Raw genomic sequence first — 14,412 nt, 5'->3', positions numbered from 1 at the left:
TGATTTATTTTTAAATTTTTCAAAATTGTGATCAACTTTTCTTTCCGTCTTTCAAAAGAATGGTCGCCGTTAACTAATATATTTAAAGAGAAAATTATAAAGTGGTGAGGATATTTCACACTTATTATCAAAATAGTGGTCAAACTTTTATCCATTGCAAACATCATTTTTCACCTTTTTGAAGATTGGTTTCGTCGAAAAAACTAAATGTACTTATACATTTATTGCCACTAAAAACATATGATATCGCTAAATTTGAATATTTGTTAGATGCCTAATATTAGCAAAACCTCTCTACAACTCTTCCACAGAACACATATGTTAAATAACTTGGAAAATAGTTTTTCTTGCTAAGCTAGCAGATAAAGATGTTAAAGCTTCAATTGTCTACGGAATACAGATCAACTCTGGCAATAAAACAAAGTACCATATATACAGAAGCATGATGAGTGTGATAAGTGTCAATGTACTATTCTAATTTATCACCTCTCCTTAGTTTTACCAACACCTTTTATATAAAAATAATATCGGCTTCATATGCCATACTGATGAGTACACGTCGCCTATTCCTCCATCAAGGATCTTCAAGGCCTCCATCATCGACTCTCACAACTTGATTCCTAAACTCTTGCCACAAGGTATCTAGAGTATTGAATTTATTCAAGGCGAAGGAGGTGCCGGAAGCATTAAGAAGATTAACTTCATTGATGGTTAGTGCTTCATTGTTCTTATCAATATATTCTAGCAAATTTTCATGACTCTGCACACACATAAATATGCATTGGTAAAAATTATGATGAATGTTTTTGTCCTATTTGGCTGACATTGATTTAACTCATGCAGGCCGCAATTTTAGTAGTGTGATGTACCACATTGATGAGCTTACTGAAGATAACTACACCTATAAATATACGTTGCTAGAAGGTGATGCTTTTGTAGAAAACCTTGAAAAAATAACGTACAAGGTTAAGTTTGAATCATCTCCAAGTGGTGGTATTATCTCTAAGGTGACCAGCAAGTATTACACAAAAGGCGATTTCATGCTCAAGAGGACATCAAGGAAGGCAAGGATAAGGTTCTTACAGAGTTGTCGAAGCCTACCTCCTCCAGAACCCTGACGCCTATATCTAAGGCCTCTGCTTTCTTTTCAGTTGTTTCGTTCTCTCGTATAAGTATTTATCTTCATATAGCCTGTCAGTTTTACAGTTTGGTTGGTAAATTTATATTATGGAATAAGGAGAGAGTGGTTTTGACATTCTGGGTCTTAACCATATATATCTTGTAAGTTCTACGTTAACATCTTAAAAAAAGGAAGAAGCTTCTTTCTAAAATAATCACATTGCATTGACATAATGAGTATGCTTCTATTTTTCCTATATTTATGTTGCTCATGAGCTAATATTGTCCTCCCATCAGCTAGAATGGAAAATTGAAAACAATTGTGCAGGCTGCAGGCACTGCTGAAACTTGGAAGTATCCAAGTGTATCTGGTGGATGTCAAGGTTGATAATATAAACATCTTCCACCGACTGAACGTATTCTGAATTCAACTAATTTATGAAGTATGGAGATGATAAGTTGCTCCCAAACCAGAAAGAAGGAAAATAAATAGTGAATTTGAGGCCTAACTAACAATCTCCAAATAAAACCATCCAGAGTTGATGCCTGGAGGTGTATAAATTAACAACGAACATTTTTCATTATCTTGATTTGCCTTCCCATACCTTGGAGACAATGTTCATTAATCAATAACAGGGAAAAATAACAATAATATTAAGGGTTAATATTATTGTTAGTACTGCCTGCTGGTTATGCCCACGAATCTGTACAACATTTATAATGACTCTACAGTGAGGAAAACCTGCTACTTGGTTCTAAGACGTTTACCAAAGATCTACCATGTATTCCAGAGGAGAAACAAACTGCTAGTTTAATTCCGATGCCAAACATCCCCAGGATAGTTCCAACGGATGAAGGTAAGCAAAAAATTGTCGCTCCCAAGCTCCGAAAAAGGATCCATATCCTAGATTTGCTGATAAAATTGTCAGCAACCTGGTGTTCAATTATACATAATTATACAATAAACTGAGCTCTTTTTACTACTCTCAGCCACAGAACTAATCTACATACTAATCTATTTATATATAATATACAATTTATATACACAACACTTGACATGCAAAATTGACATGTACAAGGATACGAGCTACTGGGTATTCTGGGTCTTGGTCAGATCAGCATACATTATTAGATGACAGTGTGCTAAGACACCATGATCTTCAACTGTCTTTTAACTTGAGATGGAATATTTATATTTTATAGAAATATAAAATTCCCTGTATCCAAAATACAAAAGCTCTTATGTCCAGTCTCAAACAACTAACCAAAAACATCAAGAGGTATCAGCTGCTAGTTGCATATTTGTCCCTCCTCCCAGTCTTGCAGAAATTGTCCATCTTCCTCCTCTTCGTAATCCATGAAATCGTTCTTTAAGAAGAGGCCAATACGTTCCATAATATTTCCCATTCGATCTCCGTGTCTCGCTTTGAAGAGAACTATCTCAAGTTCCTTCAACACCTTCATATTGTCCTCTATCTCAACTGTCTTTTCCATCTGGAAAGAGAGAGTTCCCTTTGTTGAGTGACAAGCAATAGGCTATTAAAGTTCAAAGTAAAGAGAGACAAGAAACAGAATAACTGAACCTTCTGTAGTGCAATACGAGCTGCCTCTCGTTCTCTCTCCCGTCGCAGTCTCAGTTCTTCCTGAGCCTTCAATGATGAGGCAATGTTAGCAGCTCTGATTTGGTCCTCGATTCTTGCTTTCACTGTTAACAAAACTCCAATGGTAAGTACAGATTTTATAATACAACACTAATCATACACCACAAAAAAGTCATGCTAGAGCTTAAAACCTGAATACTAAAAGCAATAACAAACATAAAGTATAGGGAAAATTATTACCCTCTTGCTGTTGCCTCTCCAGTTTTTCTTTTTCCTGCCGCAAATTTACAGGATCTACCTTATCAACCTGGATGTAAATAATAGCCTTAGTAAAAAAAATCTGGAAACAACTTATATATAGCATCTGAAGATGACTTTATTGGCAATTAAAAGACATGTAGGCTATAATATACAAAGAAGTAAAAGTTAATTACATGATCAAGGAGGGTCTTCTGTTTCGCCTTTAATATAGTGTCAGCAAAGCGTTTTTTTAGCATTGCAGCACGTAAGGCTTTCTTGGGAGACAGCTGAAGATCAATAGCAGGAGTCCAGCCTGTTGGACGGTTAAACAGTATAAACAAGTTATATACTTGATACAACTAAACTGTAGAGAGGAGGCTAAAATTATTGACCGTCTTGTGACAAAAAACAACTAACCGTCGGCAGAAGCAGCCGTTGTATCAAGACTAGATGGTTGAGGAGTAGAACAGTTATTTTCCTCATCCAATGCACTTACAGCAACTTCAAATCATGTCACAATGTGTAAATCCAACTCCATCAGCATGCCAAAAATTTATTTATAGTTAAAGGATAAAACATCAGAAGATACAACAAATAACCCTCACCATCAGATTCTGGATCTGATTTACAGGTATTAGATGTAAAACTGCTTCCATGCTCCTGAGACATAAAATGCATTTAGTTTGCAGAAAAATCATAGAAAAGAGATTCTGTCACGCAAGCAAAACAAAATTTGTGAACTTACCATTTTGGAAGCAACACAATTTTGTCCGGTATATCTTTCAGAAGGCAATTCTGAATATAGAAACAAAAAGTTAAACTTTTAAGCTTAAAGAATACTAAAAGAGAGACAGCAGAAGGCATTTAACACTTACTCTTAGAGGATTCATATGCAACACTTTTCTGAGGGCTGCACTCGCATTTCAAACTGCCACAGGAACGGCATCTAGTAGCAACCACATTAAAAGAGGCTATGGTTTTAACAGGACCACAAGTACTCCTATTTCCATTAACTGTGCCTATAAAAAATATCTTATGTTAGTGCCTATAAGCAGGCATGAAGTAGAAGAGTATATGCCACTTCATACCTTTATATAAGACCTTTCCTGGGCACCCGCTATTTCGAATTTTCCTTGTGGGTTCCTCCTGTGGAAAGAATGAATACAAATTAGTTGGGAAATGCCACAAAAAGGATAACTTGGTATTTGGATAGAAACCATACCACAAAGTTTATTTAAGCCTGCATATGTATACAAGGAATGAAGTATATTTTAATAAATAAAGACCAGCTTTTGCATGTATATCAAGGAAGAAATCGGAATAATAGCAACCAACGATTTTCAGATAACCCTCCTAAAAGTTTGAGCATGAATACTGGTAATTTCTGTGTGTATAACTTACATTTCCAGGCCTTGCATATGAAATCTTCAGATTATCAGTCATTTTTTCCGTCATTGCTTCCCCAGGCGCTTTTGTCAGCTTTCCCTTTTCTTCAAAAGACATAGACATCATAGGAGCTAATCCATACGTCAAAGGAGATTCTCTAGGGCAGAGATGCTTCATTTCTGTGGTTTTCCTTTCCCCAGAACTTGCAAGGCAACTCTCTTCGCGATTTAGGCTCTCACGTCTCAATTTAACCTCCAGAGATTTCCATTTAGTATTGAAGATTCTATCGAGTGTCATTGCATTATTGTGAAAAAAGTTTCCAGATGGGTTATATAGCATGGCATTGGAGAAGGTCAGCTTCACATCGTCCTTAAATTCCGCAACAGTGAAGTACATATTATTCTGCAATTTGGTTCTCACTGTTCCCAGATCCATGGGTTTGGAGATAACTGAGAAATAATCAGGAATATTCAACTTCACAGGATCAACCGGTTCACAAAAACCAGTAGCAGCGGGATGCTTAATCAGTGCTTCCAGAATGTTGCCACAATAGCGCTTCAAACTACGATCCATCTTCTGTCTTTTATTTAAAACAGTATCTATAACCCCTGATGGTCCACGCTTCAGAGAGCTTTGTACTGGAGAGCTGTCCTTTACATTGTCAGAACCAAACAATTTTAAGCTGTCTGAAGAGTGAGGAGCAACTTTTCGTGATTCCTTCCTCATGGTTTCCTTGTTCCCACTAAGAGATACATTCTGAGCACAATTCTCGTTTATCCACAGCTGCTTGCTAGCTTCACAAGACCCGCTTTTTCCAACTTCAGTTGTTTTAGAGGAAAACTTGATCTTCAACCTTGGTTTCGGCAAACTATCTGATACAGTCATGATCGACACTGCTTGCACCAAGGAGAACTACTCAGAATTTGCGAGAATAGTTCTCACTACTACCACGATTTGTAAACCAGCATAGAGCAAAATAACAGGATCAACACTGTAGATACATTCAAATATTCAAATAATAATAGTTAAACACAACCAACCAAATAGTAGGGAAAAATATTAACAGGATCCCGATCAACAGAAAGAATAATATAAAGATACATGTATACTTTAAACTATTTTGTAATGATATCACTTGCACAGCCAAACCATTCATAAAAAGTTATAGCAAACCCGAGAAGTACAAATCTTATGCGGAAAATTTAGTAAGCCAGCAAGTCGCACATCTTAACACAATTCACTCATATGACACAAAAACCAGTAAATTTCAGTATCAAACCGATATCGCAAAAACCACACCCAACAAAACCACATACCAAAAAAACCCAATTCACATCGTCAACTTAACAGCAGTTCCCAAAACGACACTCAACAGAGCCAATCAACCTCATCCAAACAAATCAAGGGTTGCTTAAACCCCAATATATACACACAGATACACACATAAACCACAAATCAAACATACCCAGATGCAAAATTCAACTCAAAATCATAAATTTATCACAATTACATCGAAAAAAACACAAATCAAATAAAACACAATTCGCACGACCCAGATCACGATACTTACAATCAAGCACATATACACACATAAACACAACAAATAAAACAAACCCAGATGCAAAATCGAATAAAAACCGTATATAATCACGAAAAGTACTAGAAAAACAGAAAATAAAGGCGAGTATAACTTACACGAAACCAAATCGAGGCTCGATTGATTGATCGATAGAGCTAAAAGATGATTGATTGATGGATGAAGCTAATTGAATAGGGAATTGGGGGAGATAGAAGAGTGAGGCTAGGGTTTTGAGGTGGGGATAGGAGAGAGAGAGGGGTTTAGAAGGAAGAGTTTGAGTGAGACAAGGAAACTGTGGGTCTTTTATATCCCCGATGACTTGGACCCGGGCGTGTATTATAAAGTCCGTATATATTTTTAATCTCGATAAATTAATAAATTTGTTAAAATAATTTTAAACTTAATAATTAAAAAAAGTTATTTTAATAGATATGATTTATAGCCTTTGACTGTTTATTGTAAAAATTTTGGATGGGAGGCGAACGCAGAAATTGATAAGTAAAAAAATAAACTCTAACTCGTTTAATTTTATACTTATAATATTAAAATATTATTGATAATACTATCTTTGATATTTCAATTTATGTTTATGAGTTTGAAATAAAAATAATAATATTATTATTATTTTTGAAACCATAAAAAAAATCTAATTATTTTTAATTTTGATATTATGAAATTACAAATTCAATGAATACGATGAAAATAATGCATATTTCGGGTGTATTTAATATAAGAAAGTAGCCGGCATTCTTATACTTTACGTTAAAGTATTATTTTCCAAAACAAACTTTGAAGTGTATTATGGATTACAAGGAATATCCTATGTGTAATTAGCTCCGTCAAACCAATAATTCGAATACGAATTATATGTATTCGTATCTAAATTCGAATCCGAAAATTTGTATCTCTATTTATATTCGAATTCGAAAATATATAAAAGATAATATTTGGATCTAAATCTGACGGATACTATCCTAATACGAATAATATCTGGATCTGAATCCGATTTTCAATCAGATTTTTTTTATTTTAATATTAAAAATTCGAAAAAAACTGTAAAATTACATAGTAGAAATTAAAAATTAAAATAAAAGTATTTAGCCCAAAAAAACTTAAAATAAAAGTTAAAGTGATTTAATATTATTTTAACTTATTCAAAAATTTATTTTTATTTATCTTTTTAATATAATTGTTATATTTAAATTATTAAACTCAAATTTATATAAAATTTATATAAACATATTATTTAATATATATCTACATATATATATATATATACACACACTATAAATTTACTAGAATAAATTTTAAATTATATAATATTTAAATTTAATATATATTTATTTGAATTCAGATATTATCGGATACAAATATGCCTATTTGTGTATTTGTATCAACAATCGTCGAATTCAGAAACTGATAAATTCCATTATGTTTCGGATATGGATAATATCCGTTTTATTTTAAATATGAACGCGATTTTTTCGAGCGGACATTTGATTTAGTGAAAGTAATACGTATCTTGTTATTGAAGAAAATTATTACCATAGATAAGTTAAATTGTCCGGAATATTCATGAGAAAAATAAACACAGTATAACAAGATACAAACTTGGCCACCAAGGTAAGCTTTTAAAAAGAAAAATAGTTGCAAGTTTTTGTTTCAGTAATAGTACTTTCTTATTTCAAAACATGAATTATTTTGACTTTTAGCACGTTTAGCGGTAAAAAAATCACTTCAATACCTTGTTACAGAAATTGGGCGTTCAACCGATAAATCGGCTCGGCAAAATTGTTGTCGCTGATCTAGTTCCGGTGAATCATTGCATTACACGGTTTTGATTAAATCGGGTCAAAACTCGGGTCAAATAGGTCAAAATCGGGTCACTAGATTAAGATGAACATGAGCGATCGAAATTGTAATTGGGATGACTTGAAACTTGTGTGGTTGTGTTGGTGTTGTAGTATCAGAGTTGTGACTTCTGTGTTTATTGTGTTGTGTTGGGTCGCCGCCTGAGTGAAGTAAAGTGTCACAAAGTAAATTGGTGTGTGAAAATTTGCATAAGACGTATACATATAGTATATTTACCCGGATATGGACATAGGTGTCAATAAAATCCCCGAGGCCCCTTTAATATATAATCCTTTTTAATCAACTTGTATGTCTGTTTTTTTATTTACAGTTTGATGATTTGTATTGTGATGATTTTTGTGATGTATTATATATTAATATATATTAATATATTTATTAATATAAATTTACTTCCGATTTTCTTACCGATTAACCCTTCCGATAATTCTCGATTTACCGATTAATTCTTGTAAGGTCATGTAACAGATCTTCCCCGATTTCCGATTTCTGTAACACTGCTTCTATATAATAACTTTTACTTTTCTTTAAATAAAAGTATGAATATTGAATTTTAATTAAAATTAAAAAAATATACGTAAACACCGTTTTTTTACATATTTACCTGTTAAAATTGAAAATGACTTTTATTTTGATAAGGAGAGAACACGCAGTAAGAAATTCTAAAGATGACATTTACATATTGCAATTGAACTTCTTTAGCCAAGTAGGTGAAAAATAGTTAGCAAGTAAAAATTTAAAAAATTGCTTTTTTAAAAAAAAGTTATTTTATTATAAATACTATTTTTGAAAAAGAAAATCATTACGCTCTTGAAAAATTGCTTTTCAATTTTGTAATGGGTTAATTATCATATGAGTCATTTAATGTGTTCAAGTATATTAGATTAGTCATTGTAAAATCTTTTGATCTCATTACAAAATATCAAACCCTTTAAATATTTTGAAGTCAATGCTAAAATAAATATATTTTGTTAAGCTGGTTAACATATTATTTACGTGAACGTGTCGTATTGCTTAACTCATGTTGTTGCAACTATATTAACGGATATAATCATTGAATTAAACGTTTTTTAGATATAAATAATCCTAAAAATTCGACTGAAAATCATATATACATGCGGTTATAGTTTGAAATGGACTTCAATAAAGCACAATAAAACACAACTAGTCACAAAAATGTCACTGTATCTTTTTCGCCAATATTTTTATAAATTATCTAATGGAATGAAACATTTTGTCAAATGAGTAATTTAAATGACACCAACAAATTTCGCGATAACTTATTTGATATATTATATCATACTAAGTGACTTATTTGATAATTAACCTATCTTGTAAGTTAAAATTGATCAAATATTATAAATAGTTTTTAGAAATATATAAGTTAAAATAAATTTTGAAAATTGATTTTAGAATTATTATTTTTTATCAAAAGTGACATTTAAAAGGGAGGACCTAATTAGCAAAAAAAAGGAAAAATAACCTAATTAGCAAAAAAATGAAAATAACTCTTTTATTAATTTTAAGTCAATTAAAATTTGATTTAAAATTTTATGAGGTTGGATACTAGATAATGAACGCGAGGTATAATTATGTAATTTGTACTTTCACAATTTTTTGAGGGATTTTTTTATACATAATTGAGCATAAACCACAAATCGTTTGATTCACCCGTAATACAAATAATAAGTGGTAATATTAGCTTAAATTAAATGACAACTAGGATTATTTTCTAGAAAGTAAACTAAGATTATTTTAGTGAAAATAAATATCCTATATATAATTGGAGTAAGACACTTAAAATTGCACGGTTAGATTGTTTGATCGAGTAAATAAGGTCATTTGGAAACTAAACCCTAAAGTTAGTTATCCATTTGACTCAAATACATAAGTTCAAAGTACAAAATTACTCAAAAAAATTTAACTAATTTTTCTAATGAACTAATATAATAAAAATATAGTTTGTTCAATTAAACTCATTCGAATCATTTATAATATGTAATTGTTTTACATAAAACCTTACACAAATATCAAAAAGTTATAGAGCCAAATAAATAGATAAAACATAAATACACCAAAGTTTTATATTATTTACATACATACGCGTGATTACATATTGCATAACATGTTAAAATTTATTTTGCACTGTATTAATATGAAATTAAATTTATTATAGTATTGAAGATTAGACATGAAATTTTTATATTATAAATTTTAGAACACAATATGTTCTTAATATTTATATTAAAATATTAATCACAAATCAAAATATATAACAAAATCGTATAAAACTGTATATATTTAGATATAATCAAATCATTATTTTTGTAAAAGTCTTAAATGAATTAGTTTAGTTGTAAATAAATTAAAAAAATAGTTTATTTAGAAAAAATAAAATAATTATCATGTGAAATATACCACTATATTGAGTAAATCCAATAAAACTTTAATATTTGGTAATTTCAAATTACTAACAACAAAAAGATGTCTAATAAATACAAACAAGTTATAATAAAAAAAAATATTTATAGCATCATTAAAAACTATTTCTATAATTATGGATTAACATCTGAATGCGTAATTAAAAATTAAATAAAACAAAAAAATAAAAAAATTATAATATGTGTGAAAACACTATAGCAAAGTTTATATTATTTATACGCGTGATATAAATTAAAAATAAATAAAAAATAATTTATAAAACAAATTGCATGACATTTTAAATTTATTTTGCACTATATTAATGTGAAATTAAGTTTTATTATAGAAAGTACAATAATCGGTTATGAAAATTATATCATATTGAAGGTTATACATTAAATTTTTATATTATAAATTTTAGAACACATATATTCTTAATATTTATATTAAAATATTAATCATAAATTAAAATATCTAATAAAATCATATAATATGTATATATATATATATATATTTAGATGTATTCAAATCATTATTTTTTGTAAAAATCATAAATGAAATAGTTTAGTTGTAAATCTATAATATATTATAATAGACAAAACATTAAAATTTTGGTAGTCGGTCGGTACTTTCTGAAATTACTAAATTACCATTACTTAATTATTCTCATTTTAATTGATGGGTTGGTTGGTTAGTCAATTTTAATTCTAATTGATATTGAAGACAATTTACTTTAACAATTTGAATTTTATTTTATATACAACTCTATATCATTATAATTGATATTAAAGTCAACTTTTTTACTGATTTAACTTCTAACTAATATTAAGTTATATATTATTCTAATTGATATTTCGGGCTAAAATAAATGTAAGTAAAAATAAATATAATTAATTGATTTTGATTGATATGATGTGCCTCGTGCTAAGATATATTAATAAATACTACTGGTCCGACTAAAAGAAATTTTGTTATTGATGTGACTAAGATATATTATTCATTTCAGATTAAAAACATTATGCAATTGATCAAAATTAACAAAAAATTAAAATCAAAACCATATATAATCCGACCATCTAAAATAAAATTATATATACTAATTATTCGGGTTAAAATAAAACTATCTTATTCATCCAGATTTAAAAAATCGGAAATAATGGGTCTCGGGCTATAAGTGAAACATTTAAAAATTTTGTGGTCGATCGATACTTGCTAAATTACTTAATTACCCATATTTAGTTATTCAAATTTTATCATGAAATCATATCATTTTAAATTTTAGATGACAAATTTAAGAATTCAATTCAAATATTTTTAAAAAAAAATTATGTAATATTAAAAAGTATTTGTGCAATCCGTGCGATACACGCGTTTTAAACTAGTAAGTATAAAAATAAGTTATTTAAAAAAATAAAAGAATTGTCACGTGTAATGTAACACTATATTTAGTAAAAACAATATAATTTAATATTTGTTAATTTAAAATTACTAACAACATGGGTTAACATCTAAATGTGTAACTATAATTTAAATATGTGTTACTAATATTAAAATTAAATTATTAAATCATAATGTTAACTTAACAAACATAAAAAAATTAAAAAAACTTAAATTTTCAAGAAATATTTTTATATTTACATTTATGAAAATTATATAATATTGAAGGTTAGACATGAAATTTTATATTATAAATTTTAGAATACATATATTCTTAATATTTATATTAAAATATTAATCAAAAATTAAAATATCTACCAAAATCATATAAAATGTATATATTTAGATATATTCAAATCATTATTTTTGTAAAAGTCATAAATGAAATATTTTAGTTGTAAATAAATATAAAAAAAGTTTATTTAAAAAAAATAAAGAATTGTCACGTGTAATATACCACTATATTAAGTAAAAATAATAATATTTTAATATTTGTTAATTTCAAATTACTAACAACAAAAAGATATCTAATAAATATAATAAAGTTAAAATAAAAAAATTAATACTTAAATATATTATATCATTAAAAATTATTATTATTATTATCGATTAATATCTGAATGTGTAATTATAATTTATATATACGTTACTAATTAAAATTAAGTTATAAAATGATAAAGTTAACTTAACAAACATAAAAAAAAATTAAAAAAAAAATAAAATTTCAAGAAAAAAAATTTATATATAAATTATATAAACTAGCCCTTGTAGGTATAAAGCTGGTAAATGAAATATGGGGTCGGGTTTGCAATGCTTCATTGTATAAATAATGACAGAAGATATAATAAATACACTATATATATTTGTATAACAATTGTAAAACATAATATTTTATAAACATGTTTATTTTTTGCTGAATTTAAATGTTTTCAACGAAATAATATTTTCATAATATATTTCATGTAAACTATTACATTTTTACGAGGATTTAGTTGCTATCATATGTAATCTTCAGAATTTCTAATAAAACTCGATCCGATTTAAATTAGAAAAAGTTCGACCCGATCCTGCCCGAAAAAACCCGATTAGGCCCGTCTCGAGGGCCCAAATGGGCTCTGACATTTTCAAAAAGCCCAGCCCGGCCGGTTAAAGTTCGAAAAGTCCAGTCCAGTTAAAGCCCGGATTTTGTAAGGTCCGGTCAAAATTCGGCCCGGTGGACTTTTTGTGCATCTCTAGTTTGCATAGACACGACAAATTATACCTAAAATCGTGATTCAACTTATCCAAGTCAATTTTAATAATTTTAACTTAATTAGAGTTTGACTTTTATTTTTTCGGATTGATTTATGCTTTACTCGAATTAGTTCGATTGATTTTGTAATTCAGAACAACCAGACAATTTATGTCATGAAAAATATTGGAGTACCTAAATTAAATCCGAAATGGTTCCCAAATTTATATTTATATTATAATATAATAATCGGAATGAGGTATAATTTAATTTAACAGTTATATCCTAATTTTAGTTATTAAAAAAGTAAATAAATAGTGTTATATATCCTTTAAATACTAAATTATTAAAATACTAGACTTATAGTACTTATACTACTAAACTACGACCATAACTTATTTTATTATTAAAAAATAAATAAATAGTGGTATATATTTGCTAAACTAGTAAATTCTTAAACTTGTACATAATCTACTTATCTTATTATTATTAATTTATAATTATTATATATTTATATAAGTATTTAAAATTATAATATGAAAATTTAAATAATAACAGAAACCCATATATCGCGCGGGATTTAAGCTAGTTTCATATAATATTTGCTATGTCACATTAAAAGCTTTAGTTAAAATATCCATGTATCCCGTGTCTGTCACATTAAAAGTTTTAGTTAAAATATCCATGTATCGTGTACACATCATTAGATAATTGCTTTTCAAGTTAATTTGGGACCTCTAGATTCCAGACCTACACTTGTGGAGTATTATTTTGAAACTCTTATATTCCTTCCGTCATAAAATATAAGTTTTTTTTAAATTTTTATATATATTTTAAATGATATAAAAGTCATATTTCCATATACTTTATTCTAATTTTTTTTAATTAAAATTTAATATGTATATTTTTATGCAGAAAATAAAAATTTAAAAAATAATTTATAAAACTATCTTTTTTATTCATTTAAAATATACATAAAAAATTAAATAAACTTGTATTTTGGGACGGAGGGGTATTATTTCAAGACTTCACGTTCACAATAACGCACGATGCAAGAATATTCTCACCCAAATTTCATATAGCACTGCAAGTCTGCAACATACAGGAGAATATTCCAATCTGCATTGTGTTCCATTTTGTTGGGCTGCCATTACCATGGCCCCATAGCTGGGGACAGTGTGTTTCAAACTAAAATTCTCAGAAAAATGATATCTAAAAATAGGCAAATGATATCTAAAAATAGGCAAAAGTTTAGTGGAGTTCGTTTTTTATTTGAAGACCTGGAGTCCCATTTATAGGCCGTTAGTAGAAATGGAGGTATCAGATTATATTATATGTGTATAAAATAAAATCTAAAATTAAGAACACGTAGTACTTTACATACATCTAAGTAATTTTTTCTTCCTTATTCCACATAAATTTAGGCTAAATTATTTACAATATGTTCTTCACTCTATTTTTTCTAATATATTTTTCATATAATATTTGATTTGGAAGTTGCATTATATTTTTTTATTTAGGTTTGAAAG

General features: G+C 28.5%; 1 protein-coding gene and 1 pseudogene across 2 annotated transcripts; one reads left to right on the top strand and one right to left on the bottom strand.

Moving 5' to 3' along the window:
- The first annotated feature begins 368 nt into the window (after nucleotides 1-368).
- On the top strand, nucleotides 369-1,226 carry LOC141673693 (major allergen Pru ar 1-like; annotated as a pseudogene).
- Nucleotides 1,227-1,914: 688 nt separating this feature from the next.
- Nucleotides 1,915-6,211, bottom strand: LOC141671531 (transcription factor GTE12-like). 2 transcript variants are annotated; one of them, XM_074477802.1, is made up of 11 exons: nucleotides 6,042-6,211; nucleotides 4,362-5,239; nucleotides 4,049-4,106; nucleotides 3,836-3,979; nucleotides 3,706-3,755; nucleotides 3,566-3,620; nucleotides 3,378-3,461; nucleotides 3,155-3,273; nucleotides 2,961-3,027; nucleotides 2,703-2,824; nucleotides 1,915-2,613 (listed from the first exon to the last, which is right to left on the bottom strand). In XM_074477802.1, exons 2-11 carry the CDS (start codon nucleotides 5,229-5,231, stop codon nucleotides 2,410-2,412), a joined length of 1,773 nt encoding a protein of 590 aa, XP_074333903.1. In that variant the 5' UTR covers nucleotides 5,232-5,239; nucleotides 6,042-6,211; the 3' UTR covers nucleotides 1,915-2,409. The 2 variants fall into 2 exon arrangements, with proteins under 2 accessions (XP_074333903.1, XP_074333902.1); XM_074477801.1 differs by having other exon boundaries at nucleotides 4,362-5,337; nucleotides 6,042-6,210.
- Nucleotides 6,212-14,412: the final 8,201 nt, after the last annotated feature.

The sequence above is a fragment of the Apium graveolens genome, chromosome 7 (assembly GCF_009905375.1).
Source record: "Apium graveolens cultivar Ventura chromosome 7, ASM990537v1, whole genome shotgun sequence".
Taxonomy (NCBI): Eukaryota; Viridiplantae; Streptophyta; class Magnoliopsida; order Apiales; family Apiaceae; genus Apium; species Apium graveolens.
This window is presented reverse-complemented; position numbering and strand designations above follow the sequence as displayed.

Coding starts and splice junctions, on each gene's coding strand:
- LOC141671531 (XM_074477802.1), bottom strand. CDS start 5,231: ATGACTGTATCAGATAGTTTGCCGAAACCAAGGTTGAAGATCAAGTTT. Junction 3,621..3,705: donor ATTGTGTTGCTTCCAAAATG/GTAAGTTCACAA, acceptor TTTATGTCTCAG/GAGCATGGAAGCAGTTTTAC. Junction 3,462..3,565: donor ATCAGATCCAGAATCTGATG/GTGAGGGTTATT, acceptor CATGATTTGAAG/TTGCTGTAAGTGCATTGGAT.